Source organism: Bos taurus, chromosome 8 (genome assembly GCF_002263795.3).
Source record: "Bos taurus isolate L1 Dominette 01449 registration number 42190680 breed Hereford chromosome 8, ARS-UCD2.0, whole genome shotgun sequence".
Classification (NCBI taxonomy): domain Eukaryota; kingdom Metazoa; phylum Chordata; class Mammalia; order Artiodactyla; family Bovidae; genus Bos; species Bos taurus.
The window spans coordinates 50,911,364-50,934,796 of NC_037335.1; the positions used below are offsets into that span (position 1 = coordinate 50,911,364).

The 23,433-nt window shown below is 40.3% G+C and overlaps 1 protein-coding gene across 3 annotated transcripts in view; it reads right to left on the reverse strand.

Annotated features, from left to right (window-relative positions):
• TRPM6 (transient receptor potential cation channel subfamily M member 6) overlaps positions 1–23,433 on the reverse strand; it is a 197,506-nt gene that overhangs the window by 108,319 nt on the left and 65,754 nt on the right. For all 3 annotated transcript variants that reach the window (XM_059889458.1, XM_059889457.1, XM_024996176.2), the window contains exons 3-11: positions 23,220–23,258; positions 22,210–22,387; positions 18,124–18,337; positions 12,377–12,501; positions 9,914–10,085; positions 6,966–7,134; positions 5,797–5,920; positions 2,903–2,975; positions 2,684–2,784 (exon numbers count right to left, since the gene is read on the reverse strand). In XM_059889458.1, the coding sequence (XP_059745441.1) occupies positions 2,684–2,784; positions 2,903–2,975; positions 5,797–5,920; positions 6,966–7,134; positions 9,914–10,085; positions 12,377–12,501; positions 18,124–18,337; positions 22,210–22,387; positions 23,220–23,258 (1,195 nt within the window). The remainder of the gene's footprint in view (positions 1–2,683; positions 2,785–2,902; positions 2,976–5,796; positions 5,921–6,965; positions 7,135–9,913; positions 10,086–12,376; positions 12,502–18,123; positions 18,338–22,209; positions 22,388–23,219; positions 23,259–23,433) is intronic.

The following is a 23,433-nucleotide window of genomic DNA, read 5'->3' on the forward strand; positions in this document are numbered from 1 at the left end:
TTTTAAACTATACCTGATTTCTGGGTATAATGGCAAATTAAACACTCATTTACTTTTAATCCCACCTAAAACTTCACTAAAATTATAGTAAAGGGTTTAAAAAAAAAAAAAAAACAAACCCAGAATCCACAAGAACAAAGAGGTCAAAAGTGAAATATTTCAGAAGTTGGAAAGCAGATGGCCCAATGGTAACTGACTTAGCAGTCCCCAGGAAACCAGAAAATGGAAAGAGCGAAGAACCAAACAATCTATACAATAGAATTCTGGCAGCATAAATTGCTAACACTGGGACCTTTTCACTTATCTTCCCCTACTGACTTCCCTAACAATAACAACAAGGCTTTTATACCTTCTAAGCAGGAGACTGGAGGATTTCTTTCTGACAGTGATGAATACAAGAGAAAAATATATGAATATGCTAACCCTGCAAGTCTCCCAACAAATGGCAGCCAGATCACCCTACTGTGAAGCCCAAATCTATAGGCTTGGAACTTCTAATGATCTTCCTTTCATCAACTCTTAAAAAAGAGTACAGGACAAACAGACCAAAAAACATCAACTAGGAAGAATCAGACAATAAAGGAAGAAGAAAACTTCAAAAGAACTATCGTTAATATCCTCTAAAAAACAAAAGAAGATATATACAGGATGCTATTTTTAAAAAGACAACAAATTTACCCCTAGAAATTAGTAACACACTACCAGAAACAAGGTAGCACTAGTTGTAAAGAATCTGCCTGCCAAGGCAGAAGATGCAAGAGACACAGGTTCGATCCCCGGGTGGGGCAGATCCCCTCGAGAATGGCAGCCCACTCCAGGATTCTCGCCTGGAGAATTCCATGGACGGAGGAAACTGTCAAACTACAGTTCATGGAGCCACAAAGCATCAGACTCGACTAAGCAACTAGAGCACACAAGCACCGAAACAAAAAGCTACATACAAGGCAAGAAAAATTAAACTTGAAGGCATATACCAAAGAAAAGATATAGAAGATAAGAGGAATAGGTAAGATTAGAGGAGGAGCCCATAGACCTAACATTTAAATGATACAATTCCTGAAAGAAAGCAGAGAAAACAGGAGAGGAAACTCCCCAGAAGGGAAACCCGTTAAGTGCCAAGTTGAAAGCAAGTGTCCACTGTAATGGATATAAAGTTATAACAACACACATCATTGTGAAATCTCAGGACATTGAAAAGCAGGAAGATTTCTTTTTAATCCCAGAGAAGAAAGAAATGGTCACAAAGGATCAAAAAAACAGATTTTTTACTTCTCAACAGTCACTGCTGGGTGCTAGAAGCTAAGCATTCAAAATTCACTGGAAAAATTAGTCTTCTCTTGAACTAAAATATATCCAAACATATGAGGCCTCAATATTTTTACCTCCCATATTCCCTTTCTCAGAAATGATCAAATAAAGGAGTAAACCAAGAAAGAACAAAACAGGGGATACAGAAAACAGGTGTTCTAACCAAGGAGGGCATCTCCAAGATGATGAAGGATGATAGCTCAGCACCAGGAACAGCAGGCAACCAGTCCAGATGGCACCAGTGAGGGCCACAGACAGAGGTTAAGAGGCCTTAAGATTAATCAGAGGGACTTCTCTGGTGGGCCAATGGCTAAGACCAATGGCTAAGGCCAATGCCGGGGGCCCAGATTCAATCCCTGGTCAGGGAACGAGATCCCACATGCTGCAACTAAGAATCTGCATGCCTCAACTAAAGTTCCCGCGTGCTGCAATGAAGACCCAGTACTGCCAAATAAGTAAATACAATTTTTTAAAGTTAAAAAAAATAATGACTCAGAGAACTCAAACCAGGGCTCTGTAACAATCTAGAGGGGTGGGAAAGGGTGGGAAGTGGGAGGGAAGTTCAAAAGGGAGGGGACATATGTACAAAATTCATATGTATATGAATTAAGCCAATTCATGTTGATGTATAGAAGAAATGAAACCAATATTATAAAGCAATTATCCTTCAATTAAAAATAAACTTTAAAAAACAACCTTGAATAAAATAAATTATTAAAAGGAATCAGAAAACAGTAATATGACTTATTATTTAGAGAGATGGAGATTTATAAATGTCAGAGCAGTCCAAAAATTTTCAGTTTTTGGCTCTTGTGGTTTGCAGGGTAGAGAATTACTGTATTTTTGGTAGCTTTTTAGTACCATTTGACATTTTAAACGATGTGCATGAATTAGTTAAACCCCAAATAACAGACCTATGGTATGGTCACAGCTAAAATTTTTTTAAATGAAATGTTAATAGTGATTAGCATTAGCACTATGAATAATCTTTCTTCTTCCTGCTTTTCTCTGTTTTCACTAATTTCTACTGTGAGTATGTATTACATTTGAAGGCAAAAAAATAAGATAAACTTTAAGTTTTAAATAACAATATAAAAATCTGCCCATTCAAAAAATGAATAAAAAACCCTTTCATTTGCCTTTCCCCCAGCATCTTTTGTCAACTTCAACTAGGCTGCAGATTCATAGAAAAAAAAATGTTTTCAAGAAGGCAAAGTAGACAAAAGAAATGTCTTAGTGATCACATGTACCCAGCATCAGAGATGCTACCCCCCTCCCCGAAGTAACCTATCTTTCCTCCAGTTTTCTCCTTGGTCTCTCCCTAACAAACCAATACACAACACGTTTCTTCAAAATAACTTCATTTTCATTATACCTTCCAGTGTTGTCCATAAATTAGGATATGTTTCTTGGCAATGTCCATTCTGTCCCAAGCCATTGCCAGATTCAATTGTTCTGATGCTGATAAATTCGTGCCTAAGGTAAAAGAAAGGGATTACATATTCTGTTTACAATATCAACATAAAAAGCACCAAGTGCCATGAGTGTGAAAAGAGGGAAGGAAGAACAAGTATAACCTTATTTAGACACTCACCCTTTAGCAGAGCTGTTAGGATTGCTAAATCAAGGTCCTGTGACTCCTCAGAATCAGCATCAAAGATGGTAATCTGTAATAGTTGAAAAACAGAAAGCCATACATTTTGAGAACTAGCAAAGGAATGCTTTCAAAAATTTGCTTTTGCACTAATGAATTAAGTGAAACATTCTTCATTAATGTCAAAAATCATACAGTTTAAAAAATTCTTTTTTTCACTAATAAGAGGGAAAACTTTTAAGTAGGGTAATGCAGAATTGTGCACATGAAGGGGGTGAAAAATAACTGAAAAATTCCAAGTATGTTAGAGGAAACATGCATGAAAGAACATTACTCCATTAATTTACTACTCATATGCTGTAATAGAAACTCAGTGTCAATTCCTCATGTAAAGCAAACTATTCCTCATTTTGAAAGGATACAAACTGAGAGCCTTCCAGTCACCTAGCTTTCGAAATAAAGGCTTTTGCTTTTAATGAGAAATGAATACTCAAGGACTTGTCATAAGATAAATGAGGCACTTACAACATACCCAATGAGCAGCTACAATAGATAGCACAGAAAACCTGTACAATGTCAAAGTCTCCAGTGCATCCTGGCAAGTGACTCATGTTTTTAAGACAAATAAGGACATTTTTTATGATTATAATAGGCCTTCTCCTGTTAATGAATGTATCTCAGCCTTTCCAAATGAAAATATATAGTAGAGGGAGCTGTTCAACAAAAAAGAGCCAAGACTGCCAAGGTCCAGTCTGAGATATGCCACTAACTAGTCAGTCTTGGGTAAATATTATAAAGCCACTGCATCTTGGGTTCCTCACCCACAAGAAGAGAGGAACTCACTAACTAATCTCTGAGGTCTCATAAAGACAGAAAAACTATTCTTCTACAATTCACACTAAGAGCCTCTCTGCCTAACAGCCCCTCCAGTCCATGACTAAAATCAACCCTCAACTGTATAGGAGCTCAGGACCTAATTTCACTAATGTGTAAAACCTTAGCTGCCTCCACTTGTTACTTATTGATTATTACACCACTTCCTGGTTACTCTCCTTGATGACAGGAAGAGGCAAGTATGAGGGCGATCCCTTTAACATGTCCTTTTCTTTACCTACTGACATTGTGGGGGATATAAAATGTGGTAGATCATACACAAGATTTCAACCCTGAGCCCCAATTTCAGTTCTACTATTTCATGACTGCACGACTCTGGGCGAAACACTTAAAGTCTCTAGTCTTTAGTTCATTATCTCTGAAACTGAAATAAGCAATCACTGCCATACTGAACTCACTCATGGGGATATTTCATGTAAAAAAAAATTATTGGGAAAAAAAAAACATATATTGAAAGCACACTGCTAACTGTAGACATGGTTACTGTTTTTGTTATTATTCAAATAGTTCAGTTCAGTCGCTCAGTCGTGTCTGACTCTTTGCGACCCCATGAATCGCAGCACGCCAGGCCTCCCTGTCCATCTCCCGAAGTTCACTCAGACTCACGTCCATCGAGTCAGTGATGCCATCCAGCCATCTCATCCTCTGTCGTCCCCTTCTCCTCCTGCCTCCAATCCCTCCCAGCATCAGAGTCTTTTCCAATGAGTCAACTCTTTGCATGAGGTGGCCAAAGTACTGGAGTTTCAGCTTTAGCATCATTCCTTCCAAAGAAATTCCAGGGCTGATCTTCAGAATGGACTGGTTGGATCTCCTTGGAGTCCAAGGGACTCTCAAGAGTCTTGTCCAACACCACGGTTCAAAAGCATCAATTCTTTGGCACTCAGCTTTCTTCACAGTCCAACTCTTACATCCGTACATGACCACTGGAAAAACCACAGCCTTGACTAGATGGACTTTTGTTGGCAAAGTAATGTCTCTGCTTTTCAATATGCTATCTAGGTTGGTCATAAGTTTCCTTCCAAGGAATAAGTGTCTTTTAATTTCATGGCTGCAGTCAGCTAAAATCCCAAAGGGCTTTCACATCTGTTTAGCCTTGCCTAGTCTACACTGAATTTGCTCGACTGGTTTTTTGAGGCCAAGTGCTTTAATGGTACCAAAATCTTGTACAATTTGGTCCACCCTTCAAATTCTGGGAAGATCACTGTGAATCATGACATATTTGCATATTTAATGTAACTGTCAGCTACCTGTTATCCAAGTCACTGATAAAAAATTTTGATCAAAATGCCCTAAAAGATTAAAATCTCCTGATCTGTATCATGTTTATAGTCCATAGTTTGTGGCCTCCATCTTCCAGCTGAGAGTATATTCTCACATTTTCACTATCCAGTGCATCCCCAGTGATTCCTGCAGGATATACTGAGGATACTGAGAAATGGTCATCTAAGCCAGCAACCTTGAGTTTATTTAAGGCAGGAAGCTGTTCCTTTACCCTCAGAAAATATTCACATGTAATTTACATTAAATTCAATCACTTTCCTGTAATACTGTTATATTATCTAAGTTCTTTTTCCCAAGTACCATTAGGAATCTGAAGCATGGTTCCAGAGAAGGAGGGAACAAAAAGTCAAGTTAAAAGTCAAGTTCTGTAGCACTATATACAACCAAGTTAGAAATGAAAAAAAATTGTGAAAATAAATGTCACAATTGTTGAACATTCACTAGTGCTCATGCTCAGCAGCTCAATCATATCTGATTCTTTGTGACCCCATGGACCATAGCCCATCAGGCTCCTCCATCCCCGGGATTCTCCAGGCAAGAATACTGGAGTGGGCTGCCATGTACTCTTCCAGGGGATCTTCCTGGCCGAGGGATTGAACCCATGTCTCCTGAGTCTTCTGCACTGCAGGCAGATTCTTTAGCTCTAAGCCATCAGGGAAGCCCCTTTTTGAACATTAGCAATTTTTAAGTTGGTCAAGTCATCAACTCATTATACTCACAGAATCCCTGTGCACCATACACTCCATCAGAATTTGGAAAAGGTGCTTGGACTGCTTAAGACTAAAGTTGAAGGTGTTCTGCATCATGCAGATGATCTCCTCCTTCACCTGAGGACGCAGGGTCCTGGGAGAGAGAGAAATAGCCATGACTTGACACAATCGAGAGAGGGAACAAGCTAAAAACATCAGCATAAGTACAACATCACTGTGTCTGTCCACGTGATGGAGGTATCTATGGACAGTTGTGTCAAGAGACAAATGAATGGGAGGAAGCAAAGCGGAGCACTGGCATGAGGAGAAGGCTGAACATTAAAACAAGGATGGACTCATATGCCATTCTCCTAGGAAGAAAGCACTTGGGGCAGGTTTTTGAGCTGACAGATTTCCAAGGGGCTGTGAATCTCCAGAAATTATGGGCATGGTATCCTTAAAGAATCTGACACTCCAAATCGTGTAAGAATCACTTGTCTAGGGTAACTTTAGGAAAGAGAGAGGTATAACTGAAGAGGAAGAGGATAGAGGGTGGAAGTGGGGCTGAAAGGGGAGAGAAACTGTAAGGGAAAAGTCATCAGAGAACAGTTATAGCTTAAAGTGAATGAATGTTTTTTAAGCAAATGAGTGGAGTCAACATTTCAGTTCCTGGGCCCTGTATTTACTCATGCGGCAGAAATACCATGCTTTTGAAATTGGAAGAATCATGCTGGATTTAGGGATGGCTTAGAGAAAAACTCCCATCTTGAAAAGAAGAAAGAACTAAAACCTCAGCTAAGTACAACATATGCTACAAAAATATCAGGATATTGATTTCTCTAATTTCTGCTATATTTACTGACAGCAGTTGAATTCAAAAGTGACTACCACAGTGGTCTTCTCCTTCACTCCCCCTGGAAACGCTTTTTCCCTAAGCTCAGACAAGGTTCAAAGTCCTTTGTAGATGCAAGCCATTCTACAGCTAAAGAAATAGCAACTTGCATCACTGGAGGGCATTTTGGTGTTGCTTTAATAAATACAAAAATCACTGACAAATGAATTCCAGTCTCAACCCATCCTCCAAGATATCCAGAGAATTCCGGTCCCTGTCCTCTAAGGACATCCATCCCACATGAGAGCAGTGCTTAGGAAGAAGAAAGAGTCAGCATAGTTTTAGAAATGAAGGCTCAACAGCTCACCCTTCATCTGCTAAGTGTTTGTGGGTGAAGGCCAGGAGGTCAGCAGCCCTGCCTGTGCCTTCGCACACCACCACCGGGTCTTTGTCTTTCACAGTCTCCCACACGGAGAGGATGACGTTGGGACCACCTTCCACCACCAGCCCCACCACGGGCACGCCTTGTCCAGAGCCTATTTCAGATGACAAACAGTATCAAATTGTTACAAAGGGACGCTATCAGCAATGCCAATTGCCAGACACAAGCCTTTCAATTCCCGTGTATATTCCTTACTTGAACTAACCGTTCTCTTCTTTGACTCAGGTTTACTTAGTTCAAGGCCAAGTCAGAAGCTTGGACTTTAAATAAAAGTAGCCACAAATATGGTTAGAGTATCTTCTCCCAGTTAAAAAGGTATCTAAAGGCTTTCAGTAATTAAAAAATAATAATAAGTAGTAGTCTTTAAGAAATTAACTTTTTATTGTGGAAATTTTCAAACATACGTCAAAGAAAACAGAATGATATAATGGATCCCAATGTATCCATCACTCACCTCAAAAAAATAATCAAGCTGTTGACAATTCAATCAACTTTTAATAGTAGTTATTTCTGCGTACGAGACAGCAAAAGAGACACTGATGTATAGAACAGTCTTATGGACTCTGTGGGAGAGGGAGAGGGTGGGAAGATTTGGGAGAATGGCAATGAAACATGTAAAATATCATGTAGGAAACGAGTTGCCAGTCCAGGTTCGATGCACGATGCTGGATGCTTGAGGCTGGTGCACTGGGACGGCCCAGAGGGATGGTATGGGGAGGGAGGAGGGAGGAGGGTTCGGGATGGGGAACACACGTATACCTGTGGCGGATTCATTTTGATATTTGGCAAAACTAATACAATTATGTAAAGTTTAAAAATAAAATAAAATTAGAAAACAACAACAACAACAAAAAAAGCTTTTAATAGTGGTTATTTCTAAGAACAGAATGGGATGGGTAAACCTCAAAGACTTTCATATTTCAATGTATTCCATTTTTCACTAGTTGACTTTCTTGTCAGACTACATATTGCTTTATTAAAGTAAGGAAGACAAAAAAAGGAAAGACTGTGGAGTCATTCTTTTTAAAGATATTAAGCAAACAAAAGTTACAGATTGATATGTCCAGTATGATCCCATTTAAAACCCTATTTAAAATTTTAAAACTATATATATAGGTATATATTTTATATATACATATACACATACCTATATGTGCAACATGTTTTTATATTTACATAAATAACCAGAAAACTCTGGAATGATATACATCAAATTATTAATAGTGTAGGGAGGGGAAGATTTGGGGAAATGTTGACTGTTTATAGGCTTCTTGTTTGATTTAACTTTTACATCACACGTGTATTGATATATTTAATATTTAAATCAATTTTTTTCCCCCAAAAGAAGGAAAACTGGCGGCAACACCATGCCCACACCTGAGCAACAGAGGACTTCACTCTGGGTTCCAGGTTCTACCGCGCCCTCCTCTGGCCAAGCCCTTCCCCTCCCAGTGAGGAGTCTACAGGGTCAAGGTTCAAGGGAAGCCTATGCTCCCTGTCGTACATTGGACTGTACTAGACCCCAAAATTCTTGATTCCAGGGGCTGCTTGAGCCTCTGCCCCAGGGATGTACTTGTCAAAGCAAGAGGATTTGGGGGGAGTAGGGCTTGGACATATAGATTGGAGTGTCTAGGTGATAATGTCTATGTCAGGCCCAGACATTATGAGATTGAACCAAAGCAAGGAAGAGAAGCGGAGAGTGACTGTAAACCGGGGACCAAGGTCCTGGTTCTGCTTCACCTCCATGATTTGGCTTTGTACTCCCCAGAATCCAGGACTCTGACCTCAAACCTGGCCTTCCAGCTATATATGCAGAGGTAAAAGGATTAAACATTATTTTATTATGTTTTTAATCTTGTTATTTGTGTTTGTTAGCTTGATTCAAAACTTTTAAATATTTAAACAAACAGTATGTGGGCTTCCATGTGCACCTTGTCCTGACTCCACAAATGATCGGAGTGGGCCTCTTAGTCCATTGTTTTAATATTTTGCTTCCTTTCCTTTTCTACATAACTCCACCTCCTTATTACTTTCTCCTTGTCACTAAAAATCAGACCTAAGATGTACCAATTGATAGACATAATCTTCTTGTAACATCATCTTATAAAAACTAAATTCAAATTCTAGGTTTTTATTTGGAGAAGAAAGGGATAGCCTTCCATATCAGAAGGGATATGTTCTTCTGAAATCATACAGATGAAAAAGTTAACAATGGTTATTTTTCATAGTAAGATTACAGAGGGCTATCCCTTCCTTTTCTTTATCTGAATATGAGAGTATATAACACTTTTATCAACAGAAAAAGAAATCAGTAAGGGTATTTTGTAGGAGAGAGGAAAATAATTCAATTTCAGTTAGGGATATCTTTCTTGAAGCAATAACTAATCTCCATAAAAATAAATATGTTTATTATTGTTTTCTACAGAAAGAATCTTACTGATGCAACTAATTAAATTTGTTATAAAAGGAAAACAACTGTGAAGTTCTTGCTTATAAATCTCATGAGAGAGCTTCCTCTACTCCTGGCTCTCAGTTTAGACACATTATAGCTCCAGATGAAAACCTCCTAGAATAGGCATCCCGGGAAAGGGCACTCTTCTCCAAGACTTGGATGATGAAGACATGCAGAGTCACCCAATCCTATGCTTTCCATCCTCAGAGGCCTACAGCACAGCAACTGACATTGGCATATTTCATATGGATGAACCCAAGGATTTCTACAGCAACGTTATGAGTCAGGCTTTTTTTTTTTTTGGATAAACGTCCGCTCTCAATATCAAGGGTTTACCAAGGATTACAAGAAGCCCATCTGGACCTCTCCGCAGCAGTGCCCCTAGACAGGACCTGTCGGCTGAGGTCCCGTGGGTACTCACAACTATGTATCTTCTGCAGAGAGAGGTACTTTTCCAGGTTCCTCCTGAGCTTCATCTCATTGCCATACTTGCCCACAGTGCCATCATCAGACAGGATAAAGTGGGAGTGCATGCAGTTGAGTGTTGTGAGCTTGCTGAGGGGGTTTCCCAGAGTCTGGTACAGGCACACTACCTGCAAGACAGCGAGAACAAGGGTCAGAGGTCCTTCCTGGGCTGACTGCTCCAAAGGCCTGTTTGTGCACTACAGAGTTCCGGTCCATGCCAAAAAGCACTACTAGCTACTAAGAGCTATCTGCCGTGAAGACTCAATCTGAGTGCCTTTACTTTTTATTTTTCTATGGATGGATATGTAGTCCCATAGTGCACAACTAGTCTGCAGCTTGTGCTACATTAGACTCGTGACACAAGTTCAACGACACTCGCACACACAGCAACATGAGAACACTTACCATATGCTTGGAGTCACAGCACTGTTACATTGCTAAAAATGCTTCCAAATATTTATTTTCAATTTCTCTACTTACTTTGTCTCAGATCATTGAAAAATCAGTTCAAGGATCTGCACTGGTACACACAGCACATCAGTATTCAGAAGCTATGCCTTTAAATAGATCTATTTCAGAATAATATTTGGACACTGATTTATGTTTCTAGTATCCCAAATGAAGTGAAGAGTAAATGGAGATGTATTCACATTCAATATACATTACCCAGATCCATGGAATTCACCAGGCAAGAATATTAGAGGGTGTTGCCATTCCCTTCTCCAGGAGATCTTCCCAACCCAGGGATAGAACCTGGGTCTCCTGCATTGCAGGTAGATTCTTTACCATCTGAGCTACTAGTGAAGCCCCTTATTAATATTTACTGATTCTTCCATAAACTACTCCAATTCTTATTTGTTTCTAGGGAGGAAAGCACAGTATAGCCATTTGGTATCCGTGGGGGGTTAGTTCCAGAACTACTCATGGATACTACAGTCCACGGATGCTTGGATCCTTCATATAAAATGGCATAATACAGTCGACTTTCATATCCCCTGGATCCATGGTCGGTTGAACCCTGGGGATCCAGTGTTGGTTGACTCTTCAGATGCAGAATCCACAAACAGGGAGGGGCAACTGTGTTTAGAGTCTAAGAGTCCAAGTTTAAGGCTAGACTCTTCTGCTTTCTAATTTTAAATCTGGGTAATACCTGCTTCCTTTCTCAGGTTCATTTCCTCATGTGTAAGTGATATTAACGATTCCTATAGCAGAGGGTTGCTATGAGGTATTAAAGAAATAATGGATGTAAAAAGTACCATAAATGTTAAAACATTAGTCTTTAAAAGTTACCTTTACAATTCCTAAGCATGACACTGAGGCTATAAGCCAAAAAGAAAATGATTGATAGATTTAACACATTTTTTATATATGGAAAGATTTCATAAATAATACAAATTAAAATCTGGGAAATGCAGCATATATAGCAAACAAAAATGCTAAAATGAATTATAAAAGGTCTTTCAACATTTTTAACTATGCTTAAAAGTGTCCAGAAACCACATGAAAAGATGTCGAACCTCACTAGTAATCAGAGAAAGGTACTTAAGAACAATTAGGTATTAATTTATACCTATCAGAAAAGCAATGTTTTCTAAAAAGCCAGAATATCTTCTGGAGCCAGGAATGGTACAGAACAATGGGCATCCTCATACCCTGTTGTTAGGAATGGAAACTGTTATCATCTTTCTGGAAGGCAATGAGTCACTTTTTTTTCAAGATATAGTTGTTTTGTTTCGTTTTTTTAGTTTTTACTGGAGTACAGTAGCTTTACAATGTTGTACTAGTTTCTGCTATAGAGTAAGTGAATCAGCTATATACACGTTCCCTCTTCTTCCGCTTCCCTTCCCTTTTAGGTCGCTACAGAGCAATGAGTAGAGTTCCCTGTGCTATTCAGTAGTTTCTCACTAGTTATCTGTTTTATATATAGTGCACGCTGTGTCGCGAAGTCTGACTCTTTGCGACACTATGGGCTGTAGCCTGCCAGGCTCCTCTGTTCATAGGGATTCTCCAGGCAAGAATACTGGAGTGGGTTACCATTTCCTCCCCCAGGGGATTTTCCCAACCCAAGGATTGAACCCCTATCTCTTATGTCTCCTGCATTGATTGGCAGGAGGTTCTCTATCTCTAGTGCCACCTGGGAAGCCACGGATGAGAATTGGGAAAGCTATTAGAATTACCCAGGGGATTAGGTTTGAGGTATGAGCAGAGATCATTTCAGGGTTAGTGCAGGGTTTTGGGCCTGAGCAACTGCAGGGTAAGATTGTCACTTTCTAAGACAGGGTAAGAGAGGCAGCATGAAGTCAGGAATTGGTTTGGGGCATATTACATTGAAGATGTCTACAGGTATCCAGGTATAGTGCTAAGCTGGCAAATGGATATATGTTTATTTCCTTTTGCTATGAAAGAATTGTCTACTTACATCTCTTCCAATAAGATCTTTCCGGTTCTCAATGACACCCCAAGGAGGGATTCCAACTGTCCAGATTTTTCTCAAGGACTGCGAGGAATGGGCTTTCAGGGCATCCCCAACATGTTTGGACACACCTATGAACAACCAGGTTAGAAGTCAAACTTTAACTCACAAATCACGCAAAACACTGCAACTGCCAGAAAGAGAATAATAGGCAAGTATATGCAAAAGCCAACTTTTTTACTCTCCACTTTCAAAGTGAAAGTGGAGAGTGAAAATGTTGGCTTAAAGCTCAACATTCAGAAAACGAAGATCACGGCATCTGGTCCCATCACTTCATGGGAAATAGATAGGGAAACAGTGGAAACAGCAGCTGACTTTATTTTGGGGGGCTCCAAAATCACTGCAGATGGTAACTGCAGCCATGAAATTAAAAGACGCTTACTCCTTGGAAGGAAAGTTATGACCAACCTAGATAGCATATTCAAAAGCAGAGACATTAGTTTGCCAACAAAGGTCCGTCTAGTCAAGGCTATGGTTTTTCCAGTGGTCACGTATGGATGTCAGAGTTGGACTGTGAAGAAAGCTAAGTGCCGAAGAATTGATGCTTTTGAAGTGTGGTGTTGGAGAAGACTCTTGAGAGTCCCTTGGACTGCAGGGAGATCCAACTAGTACATTCTGAAGGAGATCAGCCCTGGGATTTCTTTGGAAGGAATGATGCTAAAGCTGAAACTCCAGTACTTTGGCCACCTCATGAGAAGAGTTGACTCACTGGAAAAGACTCTGATGCTGGGAGGGATTGGAGGCAGGAGGAGAAGGGGACGACAGAGGATGAGATGGCTGGATGGCATCACTGACTCGATGGACGTGAGTCTGAGTGAACTCCAGGAGTTGGTGATGGACAGGGAGGCCTGGTGTGCTGCGATTCATGGGTCACAAAGAGTCAGACATGACTGAGCGACTGAACTGAACTGAGAAAGTGCCAGTTGGACTATAAAGAAAGCTGAGCGCCAAAGAATTGATGCTTTTGAACTGTGGTGTTGGAGAAGACTCTTGAGTCCCTTGGACTGCAAGGAGATCCAACCAGTCCATCCTAAAGGAGATCAGTCCTGGGTGTTCATTGGAAGGACTGATGTTGAAGCTGAAAGTCCAATACTTTGGCCACCTGATGTGAAGAGCTGACTCATTGGAAAAGACCCTGATGCTGGGAAAGATTGTAGTCAGGAGGAGAAGGGGATGACAGAGGATGAGATGGTTGGATGGCATCACTGACTCGATGGACATGGGTTTGGGTAGACTCAGGGAGTTGGCATTGGACAGGGAGGCCTGGCGTGCTGCAGTCCATGAGGTCACAAAGAGTCGGACACGACTGAGCGACTGAACTGAACTGATACGCAATTATTTCCCTGTTATCAGGGAAAGTTGCTGGCACAGAGGAATTACAAACATAATAGTTTCACTGTCCTCAAAATCCTCTGTACTCTGTCTATTCATCCCTCATTCTCCCCAGTCCTTGATAACCACTGATCTTTTTATCGTCTCTATAGTTTTGCCTCTTCCAGAATGTCATATAGTTGGAATTATGCACTATGTAGCCTTTTGAGATTGGCTTAACCTGCCTTTTAATTGCAAACACTACATTACACCACTTACTCTTTTAAAGTAGAATCTGACTCTGTATGTGTCATTAGCACAGGAAGAAAAACGCAAAAACCCTGCATATTGCATGCATCTGAAGCACAGCACTTAAATCATTTTCTTCTCTCTGGCATCCCCCGCTCCCAGTCATCTTCTAAAACTGGGGTTCTGAACCACAGAACATACATCAGTACCAACAGAGATTCAGATCCATAGGTTTGGCGTGGATTACCAGCATGTGGTGGTGACAGTTTTTCAGCGGCCCACATGTGATCTTAACACATATTACCTGCTAAGACTCCATAAAACCTGATCGGACAATATCATTCCCTATTCATCCTTCTGTTCAAAAATCTTTTGAGGGCTCCCTGCTACACAGAGAATAAAACCTCAACCCAAATAGCATGGTACCCAATCTGGCTCCAGTCTCTCTTGGCTGTCCCTGTCCTCTGCCACAAGGCACATCCAGCTAGAAGGTGTATCACCACTCTCTGCACATGCCTTAAGCTCTAGCTGTGTTCCCGGCCCTGAACTGCCACCTTGGCCTAGAATGCTTCTTTCTACCCTTTTCTCAAGGGAAGAGTATATATCCTCCACCAAGCCTTTTTCTCAGGTTCCCCAGTTGGAAATGGAATTTGTCTTCCTCTTCCTTTTACTCCCAAACACTTTCTTTGTATCTCAACTATGGCCCATTCATCAAGTTTTGGTTAGTTATTTATTGTCTGTTATCACAGTCACCCGCTTCATCACTAACCCAGGGGCCATATCTTACTCATCTTTCATCCACAGCATCTATCCAAATACATAGTAGGTTCTTAAAGGTTTCTGGCATTCAATTTAAATAAGTGTCAAAAATTCATGCCAAATAACGTTCTACTACAGTTGAGAAGCATTCAAGCATAGGCTAAAGCTGATAAACAAAGCTTCTCAAATTTAAATGTTCATAAGAATCCTCTGGGGCTCAGTTGGTAAAGAATCTTCTTGCAATGCAGGAAACCCCGGTTCAGTTCCTGGGCTGGGAAGATCCGCTGGAGAATGAATAGGCTACCCAGTCCAGTATTCCTGGGCTTGTCTGGTGGCTCAGCTGGTAAAGAATGCGCCTGCGATGTGGGAGGCCTGGGTTCGATCCCTGGACTGGGAAGATCCCCTGGAGAAGGGAAAGGCTACCCACTCCAGTATTCTGGTCTGGAGAATTCCATGGATTGTATAGTCCATGGGGTCACAAAGAGTCAGACATGACTGAGCAACTTTCACTTTCAAGAATCATCTGGGGATGTTATCAAAACGCAGTTTCTTATCCCACTCATCTGGGGAGCCTGATATCTGGGTTACCATCAAACTCCTTGGTGATGCTGATGTTACTGGTCCAGGGACCACTTCTTGTGTAGTCAGGCCCTAAGGAGCTGTGCTTGAATCAAGTCAGACCCTGGTTATTGTTTAAGGAAGCTCCAAATATATCTCATTTCTTTTGTTCATATGAACTATTTCTATAGTTTTCACACTATTATATTTGCATTCCTTAATTGACCCTAACCTAAAATATTAATTTTAAAAAGGCAGTAAGTAAAGCACGTGACACAGTTAGCTATTCAAAGAAAAAAACTATGACCAAGTTCACCTTTTCCTGAACTCTATAAACTTCCCCACCCACCCTTTTATTTTTTTTTTTCTTTTACTGGAAATAAAATAAGTACTACACACTGGACTTAGAACTCTGCAACCTTCACTTTCTTTTAAGAATGTGAAACAATAGTACCAGAGGTTACCTACCCACTGGTGACAGGCTCTAAATCCCTTGGTTTTATGTTTTCTTTGTTTTTTCAATCACTTGCTTTCTTCATTCCTTTTTAGTCAAAAGAAATTATTTCTTATCTTAGTGCCTGTTGCTCACTGTTAGACAAATGTATAGGCCCTGGCTTCTACCTCATAATCAAGGAGACTCATCCTGACCTAGCCTGTATGCCAAACACACACGTGCCACAGGTGCTACAGGCAGAAATTACGGAACAACAGTGAGTTGAGACAGAGAACGCTTCCTGGGTATGTCAGCACCTAATGTAGATCCTAAAGGACGGGCAGAATTTAATAGGGAACACTGGCTAGAACATCCCAAGTAGAAATAGAGAGAAGTAAAGGGAAGAGGGAAAGCTACAGGAGTGATATTGTGACTTGTAATAATAACTATTTAGTCTGTCAGAGACACAGAGCTCCTCAAATCCCTGGAATTTCCTAAGTGGTGAGAGTGAGAGATGGTTTCATTATGTTAATGAGACAACTTTTGGACCTACTGCTGTGGGTTGGTTTCCAGAATAACCAACCATCCTTGTGATTAGAGGGTTGGAACTTCCAGTCGCATCCCCAACCTCTGGGGAAGGGAAAGGGACTGGATATTGAGTTCAATTATCAATAACCAATAATATAATCAATTATGCCCATATAATGAAGCCTATGGGTTTCCCAGGTGGCTTAGTGGTAAAGAATCTGCCTGCCAATGCAGAAGATGTGGGTTCCACCCCTGGCTTGGGACGATCCCCTGGAGAAGGAAATGGCAACCCACTCCAGTGTTCTTGCCTGGGAAATCCCGTGGACAGAGGAGCCTACAGTTTGTAAGCTACAGACTGTAGCCTACAGCAGGCTACAGTCCATGGTTTGCAGAAGAGCTGGACATGACTCAGTTGACTAAACAACAACAAGAACAACAATGAAGCCTCTACAAAAACCAAACAAACAAACACAAACAAAACAAAACAAAAAACAGGATTTGGAGAGCTTCCAAGTCAACATGTGGACATGGGAGGAAGGCACAGAAGCCCCATACCCTTTCCCACAGGTGCCTTGTCCTATGAATCGCTTCTCTCTAGCTGTTCTTGAGTTACATCCTTCTATAATAAACTGGTAATCTAATGAGTAAATTGGTTTCCTGCATCCTGTGAACTACTCTAGTAAATTCATCAAACCCAAGGATCAGGTAGTGGGACGTGAAAGAAAGTGTGAAAGTGTTAGTCACTCAGGTGTGTCCAAGTCTTTGTGACTCCATGGACCATAGCCCACTAGGCTCCCTCTGTCTATGGAATTCTCCAGGCAAGAATACTGGAGTGGGTTGCCATTTTCTTCTCCAGGGGAAATCAGGGATAGAACCTGGGTCTCCGACATTGCATGCAGGCTCTTTACCATCTGAGCCACCTGATTTGCAGCCAGAGAGTCAGAAGCACAGGTAACAACCTGGACTGGAGGCTGACGTCTGAAGAGAGGACAGTCTTGTGGGACGGAGCCCTAAACCTGTGAGATCTGATGCTGTTTCCAGGTAAATATTGTCAGAACTGAGTTGGATTGTAGGACATTTCAGCTGGTCACATGGGAACTGGTGTTAGAACTGTGATAGGTTAGTAACAGATGGTAACAGGAGTTTGTGAAGTTACTAATTCTCAACCCCGGCTGCACACTAGACATCCTTCAGAAGTTCCACCCTGAGAAACTCTAATTAATTTGGAGTAGAGCCTGTGTATTGTATTTTTGTAATGCCCCCAGATGATTCTGTTATACACATACAGTTCATAAAAACTGATGCAAGAGAGTCGGGTTAGAGGTTCAGGGGCTACTAAATGAAGTTTTTGAATGCCAGATTTCAAGAAATATGACTCAGATAGAGATAGTATGTGAAAAGGTGGTTTTGTAGTTAATTATCTCCTCATGCCCCATGCACTCAATACAATTGTTGCACACGTCCCTGCTTTCCAATTGCTGAGAACTTGACCACGGCGAGTTTAGCTCATGTCTATGCCCACACACTACACACACTACACTCTTGCCTGGAGTCCGTGTCCTTTGTAACCTTACAATAGTCCAAAGCTCATGAAAAACTATTTTCTTTGGTAAAAGTCTACAAAGTTATATTAAAATAGGAGATTTTAACAATGGTAAAAACACAGTCCAGGAAAGGTCTATGATTCTTCTGGGTTTCTTTTTCAGTTACTACAGTTTCAGTCTTCCTCCCTCATGCTGCCTATATCTCCTGGGAGCACTGCAGAGCAAACTTAAGTGCTATACTGGCTGATTCAGTTTTAAAAGGAATTACAGAAAAAGAAAAAAAAAAGAGTGGAACAGGGAATGTGCCTTACCTGTATTAATGCCTTCAGTTATTATCCATGCTCCTGTTGTCTCTGCAGCTTTGACCAAACCTTGGCTGAAGATCTCTTTAAGTTTTGAGGGCATCTTGAAGTTCTGGATACCACCATGGACGGAGATCACCAGCTTTGGCAGTTCCATCTTCCACTCTTTCAACATTAAATGTAACAGGTGATCCAACTTTGTGTCATAAGAAGTTCTAATATACTGGAAGATATACATAAACACATACACATAAAATAGTGGAAAAGACATGCCAATTCATAATAAGCACACAGCAGGGCAACTGAAATGCCAAAACTTAAAAGAACAGTGCCTGGAATCTCTTTAAAAGCTCATCTTCCTATGATGGAAATATTTACTTTGAAAGGATCCCACACCCCCTTTAAGTTCCTTCTGGGAATTACAAGTCACGGCAGGAAGGTTTCCTCTGATTTTCAGCGTTGGTCCATCAATGTTCTCTAGAAGGTCTGAGGTGAGGCAGAAAAATGTCAAACTGGCAAAAACCATTACTCCAGCAAACCCATTTAAAAAAATTGTTTAGAAATCAGTGAAATGAGGCTTTTCATAAATGTTTTGGCTTTTCTTAATTTACTTGGTCATTTCACATATGTGCATATTTTTTCACCCACTATTGACAATTATTGTACATCCCTTGAGATGCATATACTTACATGTTTGCATAATTTAAATTAAGATCCAGGAACATGTATATTTATTTCAAATTTTACTTTCTAATGATATTATTTATATATATATATATATATATATAAAATCTCTCTAAAAACTTTTTTCCCCTAAAATATACACTTTTCACAAAAGGGTCAATGTAACCAAAAAAAAAAGAGGGAATCAGACAGTCCCAGAATCATTTGTCATTTTGCCCAAAATTAAAAAGCGTATGACTGGCTTTCTTTTCCCAGCCAATGCAGCCACTTACAGATTGTTAAAATTATATTGAGATGACTGTGAGCCAACCAACAGCAAGAATAAGTCAGATTTATAGGATAAGAGCTATAAGAAACCATGAATCTATAACCACAGGTAGAGATCACCATAGATATGCAAATAGGAATTATCACATGATCCTCCAGAATGTGATACTGATTTAAAACAATTGTCTTCACCTTTGAAATTCTTAAAAAATAATCCCTTTATTTCATAATTAAAATATTAGGAATTCTGAACATGAGGATGGTGCAGCCATCACAGAATGTATTGAATAGTAGAAAGAATCTAAGGGTAACTAGGATTCAATTTACAAGCGAGGAAACTGAGTTACCATGGCTTTATCATGTATACAAATAGCAGGGAAAATACAAGTGGACCTTTGTGCAATGGTTTATGTTGCTCCAAGTAATAAATAAAGGCAGAGAAGCAGCTCTGGGTTAGTTCTCCTTCTATCGCAACTCTTCTTCCAGGTAGCACTCTCTTTCAACCGTTAAGTACTTTTAGTCCTACAAGATACTTCTTGAGATTTCAGGATAAACACCCTTCATTAACTAAATTATCAGCGGCAGAGTCTTTTCTTCCAAAAGCCAACCAAAGGCGATGCTAAGGGTTAACTACTCTTACCTTCCCCTCCTCCTCCTTTATAACTACTACTACTACTAAGTCGCTTCAGTCATGTCCGACTCTGTGAGACCCCATAGACTGGAGCCCACCAGGCTCCCCTGTCCCTGGGATTCTCCAGGCAAGAACACTGGAGTGGGTTGCCGTTTCCTTCTCCAATGCAGGAAAGTGAAAAGTGAAAATGAAGTCGCTCAGTCGTGTCCGACTTTTCGCATTCCCACGGACTGCAGCCTACCAGGCTCCTCCGTCCATGGGATTTTCCAGGCAAGAGTACTGGAGTGGGGTGCCATTGCCTTCTCCACCTTTATAACTAACTCACCTCCAATCCTTTGTGGAAGGAGGTGGGAGGGCTAACAACTGGGAAGGCAAATGCAGCCAGAGGGATGAGTAACCAGCTCTCACAAGCTCTCCTGCTATGCACCCTAAGACTGAAGTTCAATTCCAGGCTGAAGTATAAGGATAGCTGCTTCTCTTCTGAGAGGTCAAATAAAATGTATTCAGGCACAGAGTAGGTACAGGAGCCTAATGCTAAGCATAAAACGTATTAGTGATCAGGAGATTTGTCTGACTATGCTTTTGGTTTTCCTCAGTTCAGTTCAGTTCAGTCGCTCAGTCGTGTCCGACTCTTTGCGACCCCATGAATCGCAGCACGCCAGGCCTCCCTGTCCATCACCAACTCCCGGAGTTCACTCAAACTCACGTCCATCAAGTCAGTGATCCCATCCAGCATCTCATCCTCTGTCGTCCTCTTCTCCTCCTGCCCCCAATCCCTCCCAGCATCATAGTCTTTTCCAATGAGTCAACTCTTTGCATGTGGTGGCCAAAGTACTAGAGTTTCAGCTTCAGCATAATTCCTTCCAAAGATATCCCAGGGCTGATCTCCTTCAGAATGGACTGGTTGGATTTCCTTGCAGTCCAAGGGACTCTCAAGAGTCTTCTCCAACACATACCCGAATCCCCCTTGGCCCTCATACAAATTATTCCTCTTGCCTACAGTGGTGTTACCCTTCTGCCTCACTCACCTTTCCCTTCTCAGTATAGCCGTCCCTACTCTCAGATGGCTTCCCTGACATACACACCCAATCCAAGAAAAACAGGAGTTTGCTTTTCATTCTCTCAAAGGACCCTGTACTCCCCTTTCATAACATCTACACTGTCTGTAGTAATCGTATGTTCATTTCCTGTTTCCCTCACTAGACTGTAAGCAATGTTAGTACACAGAACATATGGTCTTTGGGGCATAGCAGACTATGAAATGAAATGAAGTGAAGTGGCTCAGTCATGTCCGACTTTTCCCGACCCCATGGACTACAGCCTATCAGGCTCCTCGGTCCATGGGGTTTTCCAGGCAAGAGTACTGGAGTGGGTTGCCATTTCCTTCTCCAGGGATCTTCCCCACCAAGGGATTGAACCATAAAGATCTGCTGAATGGACTGAAAAAAATGAGTAAATGATGATGATTATGAACCAACATAAAACAAAAGGAAGAAGACAAAAACTTAAGGGAAAAAATCACATAAAGAGTTTTGTGAAAGTCAGCTTCCAAAGACAGTTTTCTTGGCAACTGAAGGAAAAGTCAATGCACAAAGTTAGGTGCAAGAGGATTAGTAATCAGACATGTAGACTACTGTACAATTATATTATGAAACCTTATTATTATGGCACTATTAAAACTGTTGCTGATTTGCATTGTTATATGAGAGTAACCAACACAACATGGTGAGGAAATGATCCTCCAATATAAAAAAAAAAAAAAAGAAACTTGAGACTTGTTAAAACATTAAAAAAAAAAAAAAAAAAAAAGAATTATTCTTTCAAATCCATTTAACTGATGGTGACACTCCAGGGCACAGCTGATTCTGAGCTTTCCTGAGGTGAGTGCCCCTTGCATTTTCCCCAGGGAAAGCTGCCTCTAAAAAAGCAGGGAGTAGTTAACAAGCTCAACAGAGACAGCTGACTTGTCAATAACTATGCAAATCACATGCAAAATACCATGTTAGAGACAGGAGGAAAGCTGGCCTGGAAAGCCCAGCACTATCATTCAGGGGGTACAGAAAGAAATCACCCCCATTTTCTTTCCAAGAAGAATTTCTCATGGGGACATATCAGGCATCAAGAGCCACAGGCTAAGTTACTGAGAATTGCTATGGCCACACTTCTGCTGAAATCTGTTCTTTGGTAGTAATTTTTGTGCATTCCCGAAGGAAGGGCAGCCCTTTGGCAACTGCCTCAAGAGTAATAAGCCATTCTCTTCTGCAGGGGGCATAAAAGCTGGCTTGAAAGAGTTCAATCAAATAAAGAGCTGGCCACACCACATCTGGGAACTGCTCCTCAAATATAAAGCAAACAGCCCAGTCATTTTTGTCAACAGGTCAACAACATGGATCGCTTTTGCAATAAAATCTGGTCATCTGATCATCTACACTTGGAAATTCTATTTGGACATACATTTGGAGGTTATATCCTCTGTTTAGAAACCAGCAAAATAATGTGAGTTATTAGCAAACCTTGGAGTGGTGGATGTGCTCTCCATGTTGGAAGTTAATCGTGCCAAAGGTGTCTGTAGGGCTTTTCGTTGTGTGCTTTTCAACAGACCACTGTTCATCTTCACTACCGCTGGCAGCTGAGACAGTCCGAGTATAATCTATCCCATGATGGTCTCTAATCAATAGTCCACAGTAACACCTTAAATTTGACATAAAAACCAATTTAAAATAGAAAACACACAATTTTAGAATAGGAAATAGAGGTAGTGGGAACTTCCCTGGTGATCCACTAGTTAAGACTCCATGCTTCCATTGTAGGGGGCATGGGTTTAATCCCTGGTTGGGTAACTAAGTTTCTACATGTCATGGTCAAAAAATTTAAAAAGAAAACAGATTCAGTGTTTCTACATGTTTCTAGGGTAATGTACAGATGACATATATCAACAGTTTTAAAACTTCTCATTGAGGTTTATATTAGATTTCAAACACTGGGTTGTTTTCTAAGTTTAAAAACATTCTCAGAGGTTCTCTCCCTTAGCTGCACATTAGAATCATTTTGGGGATGCTTTAAGAAAACACTAAAAATCTCTTATGCACCCATGTTCATAGCAGCATTATTCACAATAAGCAGGAGCTAGAAGAAACATCAACAGATGAATATATGAACAAAATTTAAAAATTCTGAACATCAGCTGACGAATGGATGGGCAAAAGGAAAAAGTTCTAAAAATCCATTACACAACAGTGCGAATATACTTAACACTGCTGAACTGTACACTTAAAAATGATTGAAATAGTAAAGAAAACAAAAAACCCATCAAATTGTATATTTTAAACACGTGCAGTTAATTTTATGTCAACTATACTTCAAAAAAGCTGTTTTACCAAAAAAACTCAAGACTTGAGAAAATTAAGAAAATATCCTCATGTAATATGTAAAATGCACATCAAAAGGAGTATTAACCAATCCAAAAAAAGAGATGTGACCTCAGAGATATATATAAACATAGAATTTTTTATCTAAGGCTTACCTGATTAAATTCTGACAGACCTGACATCCTGCAGTGCATCTAAATAAAACAGATAAAACCACTGTTAGTTTATTAATATGTTTTAAAACAAATTTAATTCATATTTAAATATCTGTTAGTTTTCTATAGTCTAGAAATCAGGATTATTGAGTATTCATATATACTACCTCCCAAATATTCCCCTGTGTCATTTTCCATATATAATTACACCTTA